Source organism: Neopsephotus bourkii, unplaced genomic scaffold, assembly GCF_033783945.1.
Source record: "Neopsephotus bourkii isolate Nb327-2 ecotype Australia unplaced genomic scaffold, CSIRO-AGI_Nbou_v1 NB_620, whole genome shotgun sequence".
In the NCBI taxonomy this organism is placed as follows: Eukaryota; Metazoa; Chordata; class Aves; order Psittaciformes; family Psittacidae; genus Neopsephotus; species Neopsephotus bourkii.
In genome coordinates this window covers 328818-349248 of record NW_026901120.1, presented here as the reverse complement: position 1 = coordinate 349248, position 20431 = coordinate 328818, and the positions used below count along the sequence as shown (strand labels likewise).

Genomic DNA, 20431 nt, shown 5'->3' with positions numbered 1-20431 from the left:
GTTCTGCCCCGTCCGTATTCCCTGTGGGACGGGGACCGACCCTGACGGCTCTGCCGGGCGGGAGTAGGAGCCACCATGGCCAACCAGCAACCCCTCACAGCAGCGCCTTCACTCCCGCCTCAGCGCTGCGGGATAGGCCGCTCCACCTCCCTTAGTAGAACCCCGCTGAGAAGACCACTGGGTCTCAGCCCAGCGCGGTGCTGGGGCACGGGAAAGCCGGCAGCCCCTCACCAGGACCCCGCGCCTCACAGAAGGACAGAACCAGCTCTCACCATCCCCTCACAGACACTGTACCCCGCCGCTTTGTGCCTCGGCGCATGCGCACCCGCGCGTCAGCCCCGTCCCGCCGCTGCCCTGGTCCCCCCCAGCGCGCAAGCACGGCCCCGCCCAGAGGCGACGCATGCGCCGTTACCTCCCCCTCCGGCGTCTCCCTCCTTCTCCCCGTAGTGGAAGCCGAGGCGGTGACGTCAGGAGCGGCGGCCATTACACGGTGTGGTGCGAGGCAGCGGGCGGCAGAGCTGCAGCAGCGGGGAGCGCCGCGCCGCCCGCCCCACACCGCACCCGGCACCGTCCGCCCCGTCCTGCCGCTGGGAGCGCGGATCGCAGGGACCTCCAGGGTGGTGCGGTAGCAGGAGCGGCCCGTGAGGAGGGGGAGAGCGGGATGGAGGAGAAGGTCTTCACCAAGGAGCTCGACCAGTGGGTGGAGCAGCTCAACGAGTGCAAGCAGCTCTCCGAGGGGCAGGTGAAGAGCCTCTGTGAGAAGGTGAGGAGCGGCCGGCGCTGGGGCCGCGGCGGAGGGGCTCAGGGGCTGGTCGCTGACGGGAGGCGGCGCTCTCGGCGGGAAGGCGAGCGCCCGCGGAGCCGGGGAAGGCGCTGTGGGGTGAGCGGGCCGGGCGGGCCGGGGCGCCTCGGGCGGCGGGGTGTGTGTGTTAGGGGGAGCCGGCCGGGGAGACCGGCGAGCCGCGGTATCTCCGCGGGCGGATCCGCGCCCCCTCCCGCTGCGCTGGGGCCTGGCTCCGCCTCCCGCCTTTTCATCGCCTCCTAAAATGGCGCCGCTGCCGGGATTCTCGGGAGAGACCCCCGAGCGGGGCCGCCATCCCGCGGTGGGGGGGGCCCGACTCGGCCCGGCCGGGCTGCGCTGCACCGGGACCGGCTCTTCCCTTCGCCGCTGGTCCTGACTTTCCGCAGGCCCCGCTTGGCGCGGCAGGGCGTGTGAGGGGGATCGCGGGTGAATCGGCGCGCTGTGCTGTCACGATACGGTTAGAATGTTAAAGCAGCTCCGAAAGCGTCGTTTATTGCAATGAAAGTAAAAGCTTGTGGTAATGAACTGAATATGACACGGGGTAAAGAGCTGCTGCTGGAACGGAGCAGCTTTGATTTTCTTCTTTTTCCTGCTATAAATAAGCCCAGACGCGTTTATAACTAATTGAAGGGTGGATTAGCTTTGGGACTTTGGTTCCTCTGAATGAGGTTCTGGGTTCCATGAAATTCTCTGAACAGACAGTTGATGTCCCATATAGCTATTTATTTTTATGGTGATGGATTGAGGATGTTGAGACTCAGATGTTTGAGCACTGTGTTGATTGAGTCATAAAATCAGCCCAGGATAGCTCGCCTTTAGTAACATGTAGCTGTATTTTCCAATTGGATTCTAAATTTAGATGTAACTTAATAGCTGAACAGTTCTGAAGCTTTTACGTATTCCTGCAATTCTAGGCTGAAGGTAAAAATATTTATTGACTGCTCGGGAACTGGGAGTTAAGGAATATGGGAAGTTACTGATGTATTGGGTTCTGAAGAAGCAGGTGTACCTGCCACGAGGAGCAATTAGAATAGTTTAAAATTGGCATTGTGCCTTCAAATACTACAGCATGTTGGTTTGGATTAAATTGCTTCCAGAGGACTGTCTATGAACTTACTAAAGAGCCTGTGGCTTTGGCCAGACAGGTTTTTGCTTGAGTACAGATCTTAGTTCACTAGTATTCCAGTAACTTCAAATTGGTACCATCTGATACAGTTTGTGTGTTGCAAGCAAGTGGCAATGTCACTGTCTGTTTTTCATGTGCCTCTCCAGTGACAGCAGTCCAGCTTCTTCCTTGTATTGCTTTGCTGGAGGGGTGGGTATTCCACTTGCCGTCATTAATGAGCTGATGCTGGTGCAGGGTCCTGGATACAGTGCGTTAGGGTGTGTTTTGTAAGGTCCTATGGTAACTTGTAGGAGCACGAGTTTTAGATGGGTGAGGAGTGTGCAGACCATCAGAAATGCCTTCCTGAGGATACTGTAGTCCCGGTCATCGTTATTGTGCAAGATGACATCTTCGTTTTCCCTAGTGAAGGATGGAAGCGAGCTGTATTTCTGGATAAAAGCCTGGTGCTCATCACTAAAATAATGGGAGAGAAAAGGAAAGGTCACAGAAAGTTGTGTGCCTCAACTGCTGTGTTTTGAGAGACCACAAGAATGTGAGAGAAGTCTACCTGAAAAATAGCATTCAGCAGCCTCATATTGCCTTGAGTTGCGTGGCTGTGAGCCAGCTCCAGAGCCAAGGTAGCATGATACTGTGCTTGAGCTGAAATTCTGTTTCTGTGACTAGTTTGTGGTCAGCACTTTGCAGAGCAGAGCCACGTGGCTGTTTATGTTCAGGAAAGATGAGTTGTTGCTGATAACTACAGGTGGATTTACTGGGACTTTCTGCTGAGAGTAAGTTCCTACCTGGTTGCTGATGCAAGGAGTTTGAAATAGACTCTTGAAGACTGTTCTCTCAGGTCATCTCTGCTGCCTTCAGTAGAAGCTGTTTGTGAAAGCAGGTCACTGGTTGAGTTCTGTGCCCTCCTGCTGAGGGACAGCATTTGCTTTAACATGTTCCATGCTTCCAGCACTGACGCTCAGAAACTTTGCTGAGCTGTGCTTCATGCTTTGATTGTCTGAAGTAGTTTCGTGGATGTAATCACACCCAAAGGTTATGTTTTTCCATAAATAGCTTAATGTGTTGAGGACAGTGTCAAATATAGCTACTGTTCCAAAGGACAGATAAAGACCCTACTAGGTATAAACTGTCATTCTTCACCACTTTGATTTGTAGCTTGGGTTAGTTCAAATAAACAACTCAAAATACCTTTGTGAGGGCTTTTCCCCTGTAACACTGTTTGATCAAATGATCCTTCTGACTGGTATTTCTTGATCTGCTGGGACTTCATGTGTGCAGACTGGTGCCTGATAGGAGTAAGCCTGAGGGCTCTCTTGTGTTTCACTATTGATATCTAAAGCACTTCACAGCTACATACGAACATGACAATTAAATGTGGCCATTCGCGTATCCCAGTTACTTAATGCATCTTGCGTTGTGCCTGGTTACCTGCAGGGTGGTGGTAACTAGGAGAAATGTCTTCCAAGTCTAGGAATCATTTGCAACCATGAATAATACATAATGCTTCCACAGGTGACTTGAAAATACAGGATCCTCCAAGTGGCAGTTAAGTTACTCCAGGCTTGCTATGTGTGGTGTATTTTATGTTGTATCAGTTGTGTGACCAGTTGTACATGCTTTGCTTAAGGATTTGATCAGTGCGAGGTTTGAAGTGTTTAAGATGTCCACTGTATAGTCACTGTTATGTACCAGCAGTGTTTGTCCTGTGAACACTGAATTGTTTATTGACTGTTGTCCATGAACAGAGGAGAAGGAAGTCCTTTATGGCCAGGTGAGGGTTTTTCCACTGGCTGTGTTGAATGAAAGGATGCTGGTTTGGAACACAGTTTTCCCATAGTTTGTGGGGGTCTTGCCTCCTCACCGGTGTATTAAATGCTCTTTCTCACAGGTGGTGGAGGTGTACATTGCTCAGGAAGGTGGGATGGTAGTCTTAAAAACGCCTAAAGGAATGAGTTGAATCTGTGCATAGAGTCTCTGCTGGTTATTTTAGATGTCTAGTGCAGGTGGAGGCAGAGATGTCAGAGTCTCTTCCCTGGAAATGCCAGTCTGTAATTCAGTGGGTTTGAATGTGGCATCCAGTCTGTATAACAAGATGACAGGATAGTCATATGCTTTGTGGAGTGTCGGGGTTCTCTTCTCATGCGCTTGAATTACTAGTCTCTGAACAGTGCTGCTATCCCAAAATCTTTCAAACTAAGCAAAGAGCTGACACTGATAAAGCATTCCAGAGACCTTGATCCAAGCCTTGTCTCCTGCAGCTTTTGATCTGTGACAGTGATCTTGGTTACATTTGCTTTTTGATTTGTCACCAGTGCTAATTTTCATAGTATAAATATGTTTCTGGGCCATCCTGTTCTCTGATATGTTCCTTGTCAATGGTGTATTTTTTAATGTTTTTCCTTGTTGCAGAACTTCCACCTTTGTTTAACACCAGATCTTCCAGCCTACAGACTGATCACAGCTGAGAACTAACCAAACATGCATGGACGCACTGCAGTGTGTGAGCTGCATAGGTTAAGTGCCTTAGGTCTGGGAGAGCAGTATGTAATGCTGAACCTTTCTTTGGGGTCAAAAAACCTTGCCTGTGCAACCCAAGTTCAGTTCCCCTAATGCATGGCACTGGCAAGTTTTGTGGATCTCACTCCTGTGTTTTAATCTATTACTGTCCTGAGATGTCTGCCCCATTTCTTTTTCAGACAGAGGCAGGCACATGATCCCTTCTGCCTCCTCTGCTGTTGAGTTGCCTTTCTTAGCCGATTATTTGTGGCTAAAAGTGAATGGTTTAAGTAAGCTGTCCCCAGCTGCATTTGCAGGGGCTTTTCCATTAGCTAGCTTCTGCATTTCCACATCCTTACATGTAACAGCACATAGAACTATTCTTCAAACTGAGCTGATTACAAAAATGAATGTTGCTGTCTGAACTGGCTGTAAATCAACTGAAAAACCCTCCTCAACAGATCTTCCAACTAGTGAGAGTTTCCATGGGCTGTGTATTGGACATTTGTGTCCCTCCACCCCTACCCCAGCAGAAGAGCGTGGATCTGGAAGGTGCAGTGTTTCAGTTCCTCCTTGCTACTGCACTGTCTTCTGGATTCAGTGACAAGGAAACCCTTGCACTGCTGCCAGTGCTGTGTGTGGAGGGGCTTCTTCAGTTGTTCCCGGGGCTTTGGGAGACCAGAAGATGGGTTAGAACACATTTGCTGCTGCTTTGTTGAAGATACCTGGGGAGCAAGCTGTTGATGGGTGCATATAATTAAACCTTCATTTCTCAAGAGTTGCAGATGTATTACAAAAAGCCTTTGGTGACATTTTAATAACTGTGTTTCAGATTATTCTGGAACACTCCACAAAAAAAGATCCTTTCATTCCCAGTGTTCTGTGGTTTTTTTTTGTGATGGTTGGTAATATGAAATGAAAATTGTCTTTTTACACAAAAGGCATTTGAAGCATCGACCTTTCCAGGCTTCTCACCTAGTCCTGATTAAACTTACAGCACTTGTGTGTATGAGAATTTAGTCGTATATGTGTCAGGTCTTGTAGCATCAGCAGCTTTCTAATTCTTCTTCCAATTCTGGTAAATTCTGTAAAATGGAGTTCTGCTGAGAGGTGGGGGTTTTTAATCACAACAGTAGTTGTGATCAAATAGGAGTGAAGGGTATTTTTGTGTTGGTTTAGAAGTTAAGGTAACAGAAGTAAGCACTTGTAAATCAGAACAAGTTGTTCCTACATGAGTTCTACCAGTTTAAGGCTCAGGACACGGATGAGGCTGCAGATGGATGTCCTTTCCAAACTGTAGCTGTGGTGGGGCTGCTGCCTGGGCAGATCTGATGACAGTCCTGCTCTGTGATTGCTCCCTTACCATTTTCAGATTGTCATCTGAGTTGCCTTAAACAGTGCAATAACCACCCTGGCTGCTGTGTCTGCAGGAGGTGTGGAGGCCTCGGACAAAGGGCCATGTGAGGGGAGTCAGTGGAGAAGTAACTGGATTTCCATACTTGCTTAGGAACCCTTAAACACTACATCTGTGCTCAGGAACACAGCTGTTGCCCTTGGTTCCTTTTAAATAGTGTGTTTAGCTGGAAAACCAGTTTATCCCTGGCTAAATAATAAATATTGGAGCTCAGTTGTTCAGTAGTCAGATCTCCAACATTTCTGCTAGGTGTATTGACAGTACCTTCCAACAGAGGTGTTACATGTGTGCTAGTTGGGTTTGAATCCATTTCTTGAGTTCTGACACATGTGCCCACCCTCTTCTCCGGTGGTATCCTTTAACATGACCCTTCCTATCTGTGCTTGGAGTTATTTGAGCAAAAGAGCTGAAAGCCATTTGAGTTTACTACATGAAACCTGACTTGGGGATATAAGGTACAACTAGTTTGGGAATAGTTTTAGCCTATTTCTCTTTTTATTTTAATAACTGGAATGATACAAGATGAAGACAGCTTGTTCTACAGATGGGATGAAGATCCTGTCTGTATAAGTCGTCAGCTTCGTGTGTTGCTACTGCTGCTGTGTTCCTTGGAACTCCTATGTAGAGAGGAAGGCGTCTGCCTTTCCTTAGCTATTTGGCTTCCTATATGTCTCTTAAATGATTTTTCTAGTCTTTTGTTTTTCTTTTAATTCAAGGTTAAAGGCACTAAGGTCTGTATGAGGTAAAATTATCCCATCCTCATTTTCCATCTGATCGTGTGAGCTACTGCTACTTAAATAGCTGCTCCCCTTCTCCTAAATCTGCCTCCAAGGGACAGAACACTCCTTCCAGTCATGCTGAGTGTGTAGGACTGCTGATGATGTCTCCAAGTGGAAGTGTCCAGGGGACTGTCAGGGCTATGAATGGTGTCAGTCTTGCTTTGCAGTACAAAGGACTAGAGGGCTGTTTGGTGGAAATTTTACCACCTTGAATTAACAGAAGGAAAGTTGTCCCATCTTACATGGAGCACTGATTGATCTTCTTTGGCTGACATCTTGTGTTTAACTTTCTCTCTTCTAACCAAACAGAAATTGCTAAAGGAGTAAGGGAGTTGTTGCTGGATAGTGGAGCAGTGAAGAAGGGTACGTTGCTGTGTGTTGTGAGATAAAAAGCTGATTGGATTTTGTGCTTTTCGGTTAGTTAATTGCCTGTTCTTGTTCACTGCCTGGCATTGATGCGTAAGCTACAAACCTGTCATTTTGTGCACTTGGAATTAAAATGAAGCTTCTGAGGCAATTTGTTAGTTCTGTGTACCCTATCCCAAGAAAACGAAGGCTACAAATGTAGTGACCGCATCATGATGTGTGCTCAGGAGCTGTGCTGTGACTGTTTGACCAAACGTACCTTGTTTTGCTTCACTGAGTTCTAAACCTGCAGCAGCGCTGGTAGCGAAAGAGTTTAGAAATGTAGATGTCACAAACCAGAGAGGAAGCAGATCCCTTTTCTTTTCCTTCAGTCCTCGGAAAAGAGTGTTTTGCTGCTGTGGCTTCTTCTATGTGATGGAAATCCTGGTCGGTCCTACTTTGGAATACTAAATAATTAAATGTCAGTGGGGAGCTGTGTATTTGAGTTTTGTTCCTACTTCTCCATTCACCACTCAGTGGATTCCCAGCAGTATGAATTGGTCTACCATTTGTGTGATACATAATGTGCCTCATGCCTTCATCATAGAAGGCTGGGTTTGGAGGCCTCATTTTTCAAGTTTTGTTTAAAACATCAGACAATGAATGAAAATCCCTTTTGCTCTAAAAATAGCTAGTCTTCTGTCTGAACGTGTCCCTTTCCTCTGCAAGAGTGGGGGGGAAACCCTTAGGTTGAAAGAAGTGAATGCTTTCACTTACAGAAGACTTGCTGACTGTAATGGATGACTTTGCTTGGAACTGGAATCTTTTCCAGGCCACAGTGTCAGGCCAGCTAAAGCCAGTGTTCATCCCAATTAGCTGATCATTGTGCCTTTAGTCACATCCTGTGCATCTTGACGACAGGAAATTATGGGTGTGATTTAAATCTTAGATCTCATTGAAGCATCTTTATGGTAACTACAAATACCCATTATTTTCCTTGGTTACAGTGGATGCTTCTCCACACTCACTTTACTAGACAGCATGGTGGGTTGCAGGTGTGAATTCTGGTCTGCCAAGAATGACATGGTACCATCTGCAAGCATGACTTTGGAGCTGTGTTGTCAGATTAAACTAATGGTTGTATTTCCTTTACTGAGTTAGTAGTAATCTTTTTCAGGGTAGATACTTCATTTGAGTTGGCAGAGTTCCTGCTAGAATGTATGGCTCTAAGAAGGGGTTAGAGTAATTGAGAACCTTCTGGTATGTTCTGGAAACACGAAGGAATTTGGGTACAGATGGATTAACAGGGATTTTTAGAAATGGACCACTCAAAATGAGTTCAGTTTGGTAGGGTTGATGATGTACTCTGCTTATGAGGGAAACTCACTTGTCCTCAGCATAAGAGTAAGTTGGAAGAGAGAACGGATGGATTATAGCTTATATGGCACTTGTTTCGGAACCTTAATCTGTGGCGTATAGGATAAAGATACATACAGGGAACCATGGAAATAGGAGATACCTCTGCAGACATACAGCCCCTGCATCTCATTGTGAAGACCTGAAAATCGTAGGGTAGCTTTAATTGTCCTACAGGGCTTTTTATGAATGTCCCTGACTGTTCATTATAAAATGCAGAGTTTACACTTGGATCTTGCATTGTCCTGAAACAATGAAGCTAATCTTTGTATTTTAAGAACAGCGTTCTGCATGAATGTGCTTTGTAAACAGAGGCAATAGAACAGTGCCTTACTGTTCATCTGGCCGTGGAGATGTGCAGCAGTCCAGAATGTTTTAATTCTTAAATACCAGCTACTTGCTTTACAATAAAGTGAAAATTTGTTGTTTTCTGTGTGTTTAACCCAGTAGTGGTTTTATTCTGGTTGTCTTTTGGGTGGTTTGGGATGGTACAGCTTGCTTCCTTCCAGCAAAACGGCTGAGTAAGCCAGTGTTTCAGATACCAAGTAGGAATGGATTCCAGTCACTATGACTAAGCTTAAGTATACTTGATACGTGCTTATTGTGTGAATGTTGAGGTTGCACTAAGTAAAATACATGACTTTCCACCTCAGCAGTTGTTGTCTATGACAGCATTTTCTTAGTTCTTACGATCTTGTGCAACCATGTCTGATAGCTGCATGGTTTTTCTGCGTTAGACTTTATTGGTGCTTGGCTGTAAAGCTAGCATTTACCAACTTAATGTAATGGGCTTTTTTCAGTCTTAGTCTCTATTCATTTGCACTTGATTCTCAAAGCTGAGAGTGTGTAGTGCTGAATAAACAGTTCAGCTGATTTGGAGGTAGGGTCTTCACCGTAATGTAGTAGGCTGTGATACCGAGTTTTTGCCTAAGTTAATCTATTTTAAATCATAGAGTGCCACCCCATGTTAAACTTCCTGTGGTGTGTGGTTATCATCAATCGTTAAAAGGATTGAAGGCATGCTGTCTTAATGTTAAGAATTGTTAAGAACTGAGAGAAGACTGAGAAATAAAAGCACTAGTAAGACTTCAAGAAAAATCTGTTTCAGAATTGCATAATTGTTTATCTTGGTGACAGGCTATGAAACCTAGATGTTTCAAAACACTGATGGCAAAATACTGCTAAATGTTGCACTATTACCATCATGGCAATAGGTCAGTGGGGTTTTGAAGTACAAGGAATTTGGTGTGTGTTTCTCTAGTTTGGCTTGACCAGCTGGTTTGGTCAAGTACACTCTACTGAAGGCTGCTGAAAAATGCTGTACTCATTCCTCGCTGTGAGGAGCTGTAAGAGGGCTGCCCATGGGAAGCCCTGTTTGCTGGGGGAAAGGATGGAGTTATGTGATGTGGCTGAGCAAGTTGCATCATTGTGGATCTCGGGGCAAAGATCAGTAATGAGGGAGTGGAGCCAGATGAGACTGCGCAGAGTGGTGGGGTCCAGTACAGGGTCAGGGTCACAGACACTTCAGTAGTGACAGCTTACCTCCATGGAACTAGAATTGTGAAATTGTAGTACTACATGTACTGTTACTGTACTGACTTGTGTTATGGTACAGTGTGTTAAAACATTCTTTGCTTTACCCTTTCATAGGAATTGATGTAATGTGGACGTGTGGGTATAGTTCATGAACCACTAGTTGGTAGCTTGTTTTCACGGTGTTACTTTTTTCTACTTCCAGCTCTTCTGAAGTTCTTTAGTAGAGGCAAACATACTGCTTAAGCATGTTAGCTTATGCCACTGTTAATGCTATGGGACATGAGGCAGTAACTGGGCTGAGCAGTTTGTAACACAGTATTCCATGAAACTTACTTCAGAACATGGAAATGCTGAAATCCCTGCACCAGCATTCCCCCACTGCAGGATTTAAATGGAGCTTGCTGTTTTGCAGGTTGCCCTGGAACAGTCTTTTTCCATGAGAGTAGCTGTCTGACTTACCTAGGTGTTTGGTCATATGCATATCTGAGTGATTTAATATTTCAGAAACTGAGAAAGCAACAGCTCCGTAGCTGAGAACGGTGCCAGTTTAATCTCAGTCAGCATAAACGTTGCATGCCTTTGATGAAAAATGAATGCTGCATTCCTTGTGCAGTGCTTCCACTGCGCTAAGAAAGCACAGCAGTAGAAAGGATCCTAATTACAGAGGTTTTTCATGTTGAAGCACTATCAGCATCTGCAATATTCTCTGTCAAAAGGAGAATTAAGGTGGCTAAAGCTCTGAGTGTAATAGCGTATTAGAAGAGGCGAAAGCTGTTAAAACACCTCAAAACATCCGGTGAGTGTCACTGCATAAAAATGAACTTAAGTCAGGCTATCTTAAAATAAATGTACACTTCTAGCACCCGCCACAAGCCAGCAATGACCTATCTTTAGTACTAGGCAGAGCATGAGTGGAAACTGTCACGAGATTGACTATTGATGCAAATACGTCTGCAGAGTGATTTAGCTCTGCTGCTCCTGCTCTAGTATCTAATGCTCAGTGTTGTGCAGGGTGCTAAACCACAATTGCATTTCTTCCCAGTATTGAATGAAACACTGAGTTTCATGACCTTCCATCACTAAACTGTGTGTGGCTGGTGCTCCTCTTGTTTGAAGTGGTGACTGTGGTGGTTAGCCTGGACCATGTGCAGCAACAGTGAGACCACTTCTGTGCAGCTGATGGCTTTGTGAAGAGGGTGGACAGCATGTTTCTTAATGGCTTGGCTCATGTCAATACCCAATATTCAATATAATGTTTAGATTTTAACTTCAAACTCTTTTCCTAACCTTTTTAAACTCTAATGCTCTTTGGATTATGGTGAATTTTCTAATATTGTCTCAAAATACTTCGCTTAGCAGAACCCCCCAAAAATGAGTACCCTGCTTTAGTTGTCAGGGTGGGTTTGAGGACGTTAAGAATAAGTGACCCTAAAACGAGCGTGGTGTTGCTCTTCCATCTGATGTGTGCTTCAGAACATTTTGGATCTAGTGTGGCATACACATAGATGGGTATTTGGTGCTGTCTCTGCAAATCTTGTAGATACCTTGGGTTATAAAATGGAACATAGCTTTTGTACATTCTCTTGCCATTCTGGCAGTGAGGCAGAAAAGGAATCGTGTCTGAACAGGGGCACTGGCAGTCGAAAGGGATGGAAATCTCTGTAAACTTGTTACTATTTATATTCTTAATACCCCCTTGATTTAGAAAAATTATTATGGCATGTGTTTGGTGGCTGTGCTGAGAACAAGCTGCAGCAACTGGCAGTGTGATGGTACGAGTAAGGAATTCAGGGATTTCAGAGTTACCTTTCTGATGCTGTATTTAGTTTGTTCTTCACACAAATTGCCTTTGTCTGCAGCTGCTACATACAAAGTTTTGTGGGGAAAAAATGGTACGGGGAAGGTGTTTCTCTCCTTTGGTTCATGAAGACACAACTTAAACACAAAACTTGTTCAGAAAGCTTTTCCTGCACTTACCTCCCTGAGGGAGAGCCTTGGTTTTGGTCATGTCCAGTTCAGGCTTTGAATTGGAGACAAGACTGGCATAAGTTTTAGTGTTTCCTGTGGACTTCTTCAGTTGGAGCAGTGGTGATCATTGATGTAAGCTTCATGGAATCATTTGTGTAGGAAGTCTGAAGTTTGTCATATGCTAGAAATTAATCCTGAGATACCTTCCTCAAGGAGGGGAAGAAACTGTCGAACCAAATTGCTGCTGCTAATATGGGGCTGCATAAAGCAAAATGGCACTTCCAGTAAGCTCTTATCCCAAGCACTTCAGCGAAGGAAGGGATAAGAGTCCATGGCAGGGGGTTTGGAACTAGATGATCTTAAGGTCTTTTCCAACCCTGACTATTCTGTGGTTCTGTAGAGAGATCAAGTGGTAGAGTGCACAGAGCATACTTGGAATGCAGTGTCTGTTCATGGACAGGTTCTCAATATATGTGTTTTGTTCCCCAGGCTAAGGAAATCCTGACAAAGGAGTCTAACGTACAGGAGGTGCGATGTCCAGTCACAGTCTGTGGAGATGTCCATGGACAATTTCACGACCTCATGGAACTTTTCAGAATTGGAGGCAAATCACCAGACACGAACTATTTGTTTATGGGGGACTATGTTGACAGAGGCTATTATTCAGTCGAAACAGTCACATTGCTTGTAGCTCTTAAGGTACCTTTTCTTCTCTGCTGTATGATTCCATATAATGATGCATGTATTTACTATCCTGACCGTGCTTAGTATCTCTTATGATTTGTATTACATTGGCATTATGTATAGGAACTGAAATGTTGGCTGTCTTGGTTTTGTAAGACGCTTTTGAAAGGTTCAGTTAATGCTGTATTTATTTTGACTTGCCTAAGTAGCAGTCCTTAATAATTCTCTTGGGGGAGATCATCTTAAAGCCCAGATGTAGTGAAGTCCACTAGTAACAATGAATAACATCTAGAGTTAATCTCCAAAGTATTGGGCAGTGAAGATTCGAATGAATTAGCCTTTCTTTCTCAAAGGTTATAATTGACTCTTCATCTTAAGAAGGGTTTGGTTTTCATTGTTTTATTGACACATGATGGGAGGTGAGGGGGCAGATGGTTTTGTGGGGTTTTGGGGGAGACATGTGTTTTATTGCTTCTAAACTAAGGTGTTACGTTTAGGTCCGATACCGTGAACGCATCACAATTCTCCGAGGGAACCACGAAAGCAGGCAAATCACACAAGTATATGGTTTCTATGATGAATGTTTAAGAAAATATGGAAATGCAAACGTTTGGAAATACTTCACAGACCTTTTTGATTACCTGCCTCTAACTGCCTTGGTGGATGGCCAGGTACGTTGGCATTTGATGGTGTTAAACGTTCCTAGTTGTAAAAAGAGCTGATAATACTGTCTTGTATCAGCTCTCAGCTTTAAAGGGAGCTCTTGCTGATTTTTATCCTAATTATTTGTACTGATCAATTACAGTTGTACTGATAGATGAAGTTTATCTCATTTACATTGATTATATCTCACTGTTGCAGATTTTCTGCCTACACGGTGGCCTCTCTCCATCGATAGATACACTGGATCACATCAGAGCACTTGATCGCTTGCAGGAAGTTCCCCATGAGGTACTGAAAACTAACCTTCTGAACTGGTGGGATCCATGATTCAGCATGTACTGGGTGCTTGAGTACACAGGCTGAAAATGAAATTCACAACTTAGCAGGTTGAAAGTGCCTGGCTTCCTGTTGCAGTTTTGTGAAGGGGCAGGTTCTTGCCTAAAGAAAGAAACATTGTAGTGTGCCTGGAATCACAACAGGTACAACTGAATGATGCTGGAGGTGAGAACTGCTGCTATGAATATTCTTCAGTCAGGTCACCTTCTTGGCAGTATTTAAAGTGTTAAATGCACTCGTTGTGCAGGGGTGGTGCATGTGGAGGTTTATTGGGGTTTTGTTTGGGTTTGGGTTTTTTCACTCTGTTCCTGAAACATCTTCTGTGTCTCTTGCAGGGTCCAATGTGTGACTTGTTATGGTCAGACCCAGATGATCGTGGTGGCTGGGGCATTTCTCCTCGAGGTGCAGGTTATACGTTTGGACAGGATATTTCAGAAACCTTTAACCATGCTAACGGCCTTACGTTGGTTTCGAGAGCTCATCAGTTGGTAATGGAGGTAAGTGGACAGCCTGGGTGTTTGAACTTCTGATTGCAGAGCTGCTCCGTTAATACCATGCTCCGTGCATTGGAGATGTGCGTGTGCTGTTGCCAACAATTGCTGATCCAGCTGAAAGGCTTCAGAAACTCCACTCTGACAGTATTCATGTGCTACTAAAGGTGTTTCTTGATTTAACAGTGGAGTAACCTTTAATTTGGCCTCTGTTCTGAAAATCCACAGTAATGTCCCAAAAGAGAGGCTAGCAGTAGATGTGGTGTTGTATTTCTGTGTAGGGGAAAAGGCTCCTAAATATAAATGCCGAGTCCCTCAATAAAAAAGTGCACCTAAATGTGCATTGTTTTTAATGTTTAGTTCTTGCTTCTTACTAGTAAGAAGGATCATACGAAGGCCAAAACTCCTTTTTCTGTCAAGAATACAAAGATACACCCTTCATCTTAGTTAGGATGACCCTACAACTGCCACTTGGTTTTGCACATTGAAAATCCAGCTGTTAGTCAGGTGATTATATGGGGTGGATACAAGTAGTGAACGTGGCTCTCTGTCATCGTTCCCTTTCTTTCCCTCTCTAGGGGTACAACTGGTGCCATGACCGAAATGTAGTAACAATTTTCAGCGCTCCAAATTACTGTTACCGCTGTGGCAACCAGGCTGCAATCATGGAACTCGATGATACTCTAAAATACTCCTTGTAAGTATACTTGAAAATGAGAATTACACTGTCCCTGATACTAAGATAGCTGCTGTAATAAGATCCTACGTAATTATTGTGTTAAGGTCGGGCTTTTTCCCTACATGCTTTTGGGAGGTGAAGGGAATGTGGAATTGTTGGGTTAGTCACATCTAAAGACATCTTGTCTGTCAGATTAAAATGAGACTCCCTGGTTTTGTTTTGTGTAAGTGGAGTTTAATGGAAGTGTGTGATTTGAGAGTAGGAGTGCTCTGTCACGCCTGAGGTGATGTCCTGACTTCTGGAATGTTTGAGTTCCTCAGATGTCAGGATGTTGTCTTTTTCAATGAGGTTTCTAAATAACTCTCAGCCGCAGCTTCACTAGTAAATGAGGCAAAAGCATTGAGTAAACTGCCCCCTTGGACAGTCACTGGAGGCTTCAGCTTTGTAAATATATAGTACTATGTGACCAGTTTGAGTCTTACATCTAAGAGTCATTTCTCTCCAATCCTTTGTAGCAATACTGAGAGGAGTTTAAGTTACAGGGGTTATAAGCACATACTAATAGAAGGAACAGCAGTTGAACACTTACTCTACAGTAAGACTTTAACTGGTTCAAAAGATTTACCTGCATTAATTACTGCTGCCATAATGAGACCTCACCTGGAGCATTGTGTGCAGTTCTGGTGTCCTCAACATAAGAAGGACATAGAACTGTTGGAACAAGTGCAGAGGAGGCCACGAGGATGATCAGGGGCTGGAGCACCTCCTGTGTGAAGACAGGCTGAGAAAGTTGGGGCTGTTCAGCCTGGAGAAGAGAAGGCTGCGTGGAGACCTCAGAGCAGCTTCCAGTGTCTGAAGGGGGCCTATAGGGATGCTGGGGAAGGACTCTTCATTAGGGACTGTAGTGATAGAACAAGGGGTAATGGGTTAAAACTGAAACAGGGGAAGTTTAGATTGGGTATAAGGAGGAAATTCTTTCCTGTTAGGGTGATGAGGCACTGGAATGGGTTGCCCAGGGAGGCTGTGAATGCTCCATCCCTGGCAGTGTTCAAGGCCAGGTTGAATGAGGCCTTGGGTGCCATGGTTTAGTGTGAGGTGTCCCTGCCCATGGCAGGGGGTTGGAACTGGCTGATCTTAAGGTCCTTTCCAACCCGAACTATTCTATGATTCTGATTCATGTGTGATACATACCTGAGTGCAAAGGGAGCTCTGGCAGTGTCATTAACAGCCGTGCTTTTCAGCTTGCAGTTCGATCCGGCGCCGCGCAGAGGTGAACCGCATGTGACTCGTCGCACCCCAGACTACTTCCTGTAAAGAGATTTTAGCCCTGTACAGTATTGCCATGAACCGTATGTTGACCTAAAGAAAACGGGAAGAGCAACAGTAACTCCAAAGTGTCAGAAAATATTTAACATTCAAACTTGTTTTCACATGGACCAAAAGACGTGCCATATTCAAATACAAAGCCTCTTGTCGTCAACAACTGTGACCACTTTAGAATGAACCAGTTCATTGCATGCTGAAGCAACATTGTTGGTCAAGAAACCAGTTTCTGGCATAGCGCTATTTGTAGTTACTTTTGCTTTCTCTGAGAGACTGCAAATAATAAGATGTAGACATTAACACCTCGTGAATACATTTAACTTTCCATTTAGCTCTAGCTTGATTCAGCATGACTGTAGATAAGGGTAGCAGCAAACAATCATTGAAGCTTAAAGAACATTTTTAAAGTAAGTACCAAGGCCTCATATTTGTTCTGAAACTGTTGGTTTTATTTTCAGGGAATACTGTTTAATTTAATTGTATTTGATTTTCTTTTTTTTTGTTTTTGTCTGCACTCAGTTCCCTTTCCACTCTCGGCCCTTCCATATTGTCCCTTGTAATTGTCCAAGGATAGTGAATTACTTTGAACAGAACTGTTTTTTTCTGTAAAACAATGTGACTGCAGGACAGAGCTGCAGCGTTTTTCATAATAAACTTGTGAACTAAGTATGGAAACATGTCAAATCCTAATTGCATCTCAGCTTTAATACGCTGACACATAGTGGATGGGGTTTAGGAACTTGCATAGGAATTTCCACTTGGAATAACTAAAACTTGAGGTAGTTGGAGCGTGCTGGAGTGCTCCATCTCAGTTCTGTGCCAGGGAGGTGCCTGGTTGTGTGGCATCGTGCAGCTGAGAGAGCTGCTTCCTGCCGTGCTGCTCTGCTGAAGTGCTCAGATAGAAGGTAGAGGATCTCTGAATTCATTGAGCCTGGCTTTATTCAGGTGTAAATCTGAGCTTGAGTCATTTACAGGGGAGGTACTAAAATACTTCATGGCCTCAAACACTGAGAATAAAACCAGTTTTCTAAAGGAAGTAACTTGAAATGTGGTACTACGTGTATTGCCCAGGCTCCATCCTGGAAGCCAGCGGTGTGGGGGCTATGGGCACTTCTGTTAAAATAGGTCCTTTCCACTGATTTGTGCAGGATTTGAACCCTGATCTGATTTTCTTCAAAAGAGAAGTTCACCTTTTATGCCTTATGAAGGCTTGTGCTTGAAATCTATTGGCCGTATCGTGTGTCTGACTGTTGTTTTAATAGAGGACTTGATAATTAACAAAGAAGGTGCTGCATTTCACCAGGCATTACTTCATCCCTTTTCTGAAAGGCTTCAGTGGTGGCTGCTTTCCTTCTGCAAGAATGCAGCCTTGGCCTGGAGGCTGGGTTCCCTATGGCTTCTGGAGAGCACTTGCTCCTCTGCAGTTTGATCCCTTTCAGGAAGAAGTGAGTCCTAAAATAAGTGCATCTGAAGTGTCTGGTTTTAGTGTATCAGGAACTTAGGCTTTGATCACTGCTTGCTATAGAGAGTAGTTCCCTTCAAATTCCCTTCACTTGCCATTCTCTGGAAGTGGCTTTGTAGGCAGAACTTTGTGCCTTAACTGACACCTTTACTGCCATAGTGACTGTGCCCTATTTTCTGTGTTCCCTGTTACTTCAGTGGGCATGATTCCTCCTGCTCTGCTTGGGAGCAGTCTGTTTGCTCAGGTTCTGTACACAGGTGTGAGCAGTTGTTAGTGAAGTCAATGGAAAAGGTAGAAAGTCACCCCAGTTTTTGTGCTTCCCCCCTCACTGGTGGCTGGGACTGGCCGTCAGAAGATGTGAATGAGGATATCAGGTTGTCAACAATAAATGGTTGTTGTGATGAGGACTGCTCACCAGCAGCACTGAGCATTTGCAAGACTGAAGAGGAGAAAGAAAAGGTCAAACATAAATCATTACCGCCTGATTTAGTGGTTCACCTGAGCCATACCTCCTTCACTACAGCCTGTGATGATGCTGGCTGCAGGGGATGAGTGTAATGAGGGTTTGTACTTGTTCTGGAAATAGCGGTGATGTTCCTCCTTCACTCCAAGGACTGGTGGATCCCTGACATGTGAAATAAGAGTAGCCGGAATCCCCATTCTGTGGTAGTTCAGTGGGTTTTGAAGCAGGGTGGTTAAACCTGGTGAGTCCCTATTGGGGTTTAAATTGTTGAAGGCATCCCGTGAATGAAACTAAAACGTACTCTTTTTGTTCTGTTCCTCAGAATTTGGATAGTCAGTGGAATCCTGTTGGACAGATGGAGGAGGGGTTTGAGCTTTCCATACTCTTTTACTGAAGTCACACTTGATGTCCTGTCATTTAGCTGTTCACCTGAATTTGTGTATCAGATTGAAGTGCCCTTCGCTTGTAGAGGCCCATCCTTCTGAACTAAGGGCTCGTTGGCTCAAAATCAAGACAAAATTGCACACCTACACAGGGAAACATCCAGTAACTCTGGGTTTGAAGGGTAAAATGAGACTGAAGTGCACAGACTGGCCTTCATGTTCTCTCTACCCCTCTCTCCTGCCTGTTCTATGCACTGATGGACAGACAGTGCTGTGTGTGATGTCTCCTTCCTCCAAGGTGAAGCACCACACGTGTTTGCCACCTCACCCTCCTGTCACACAGTTTCCAGCTGCTGACATTTGCATCCCTGTCCCTGCCTCGGCTGCTTGGGCAGTGTTACCCAGTTCAGATCTCCCGATAACACCCCAGGAGGATATTTGATGCAGACAGAGCTGGTTACCTTGCTCCTTCCTGTGTGTCTGTATGGTAACAGACTAAATCCTGCCCTGGGGAGAAGGTGGTGAGTGGATGGATTGCTGATGAGAGCTTGGGCATTTCATCTGCCTGTGTTTCAGTCTGGTTAGTACCAAAGTCCATCTGGAAATGTGAGGAGAGAGATCTCTGAGGTTTACTGGTATCTGCCAGTCCCTGCTTCCGTGTTCTTACAGTTGTGAACTCAAACACTGGCATCATGCAGTAATTGTGTCTTTGCTTTGGCAACTTAGAAATTCCACCTGAATCTTAAAGGATTTCCTTATGTACAATACAAACCAAAAGCTGTTATGTAAGTGCTAGGCTTATTTGGGGCCTTCTTCCATAGTTCAGTAAACACATTCCTCTCTCTGTCCCCTTTCACCCCTTCATCTTTGTTCCCTTAGTAATGCTGGAGCACAGTTCCTGCTATGGAGGGAGCTGTATCCTAAGGAGGAGGAGGAGGGAGCAGAAGGAGAAATGCTCTTGTTCATCAGGAAGAGTGGTCTGTGAGAAGAGGCAAGTGTGAACAACGCAGGTTTTTAATCTCAAGTTAAATACTGCTCCAGATTCAGTCCATGGCAGGTGATGGTGAAGTTCCACTGTCACCACTTCATCTTAAGATACCTTTTAGGGGGTTTTGGAGAGGTGAAAGTGAAGTTTTTCCCACTCCATGCTTTATATGAGCTTAGGTTTTGGAGCAGTGGGTTCTGAAGTCGTGCAGAATACTCGAGTGCCTTCTGCATGCTACACTGAGCATTAGTTCTCTGCAAGCTCCAGGAGGAGGCTGGGAATGGGTAAAGGGCTAAGCAGAAATGCCACTGGACTGTGTGGAAATCTTGCAGTCCCCAGGAATACACTGGAACAGCCCTGCAGAGCAAGCACCTCATGAGTCAGCTTCTGTGGTTGGCTAAGAAGTTATTTCAGTGCTCTAATTCATTTGGCTCTGCTGCTTTTGGATGGGAATGAAGGCAAGCTGCTCTCTTGAGCAAGGGATCAGAGTTCTTTGGCATTCATACAGGGGAAAAAAGGGCTGAAACAACACTTTTGGGTTTAAATTAAGCAGTGCTGCATGTTTTAGCCTTTTAAAACCTGTGCTGTGGCTTAAAAGCTTTGTTCTTTAAAATGGGTTGAACTGCAGCTCCCAATCTCTTAATTACTCTGTGGGGAACAGAACTGCTTTGGATGAAGATTAAACTGATGGCTGCTGGTGTGTAAATAACTGATAGAACCTAAATATTGTATGTACATAATTAACTTGTGCATAGAACCAGATTGGACATACCAGCTTTCACTATAGGAGGGTGCTGGGAAGGCTGCAGAATCCCCAGTCTTGGAAGTTTTCTGGACCAGGCAAGGAAAAGCCACACCTGGGCTGATGCTGGTGCTGCTCTGCTGGGGACCATGATCAAAAGTGATCATCTTCAAACTGATAACTGCATATTCCATTGGGCTGGAAGGCTTCAGCCTGGCTCCCAACTGCCTTTGTTTATCAGGAGGTGGAAAACCAACCCCTTGCCACCCTACCTCATAAAACCTGCTGTGAAAACCCCTCTTTAGCACAGCAGATGAAGCAGGAGTGGTCAGTGGCCACTG

At 44.9% G+C, this 20431-nt stretch overlaps 2 protein-coding genes across 2 annotated transcripts in view; one reads left to right on the top strand and one right to left on the bottom strand.

The window, feature by feature from the left end:
- Positions 1-20431, bottom strand: part of JADE2 (jade family PHD finger 2) — a 444935-nt gene that overhangs the window by 155695 nt on the left and 268809 nt on the right. The gene's annotated exons all lie outside the window — the stretch shown is intronic.
- On the top strand, positions 433-16730 carry PPP2CA (protein phosphatase 2 catalytic subunit alpha). The gene is made up of 7 exons (XM_061352011.1): positions 433-763; positions 12369-12578; positions 13061-13234; positions 13425-13514; positions 13898-14059; positions 14632-14750; positions 15974-16730. The coding sequence occupies exons 1-7, from the start codon at positions 662-664 to the stop codon at positions 16044-16046; spliced, it is 930 nt and encodes a 309-aa protein (XP_061207995.1). The 5' UTR covers positions 433-661; the 3' UTR covers positions 16047-16730.

Excerpts from the sequence above, each read along its gene's own strand:
- PPP2CA (XM_061352011.1), top strand. The coding sequence starts at position 662 with ATGGAGGAGAAGGTCTTCACCAAGGAGCTCGACCAGTGGGTGGAGCAG. Across the intron at positions 764-12,368 it reads TGAAGAGCCTCTGTGAGAAG|GCTAAGGAAATCCTGACAAA; the intron begins GTGAGGAGCGGC and ends TTTGTTCCCCAG. Across the intron at positions 13,515-13,897 it reads TGCAGGAAGTTCCCCATGAG|GGTCCAATGTGTGACTTGTT; the intron begins GTACTGAAAACT and ends TGTCTCTTGCAG.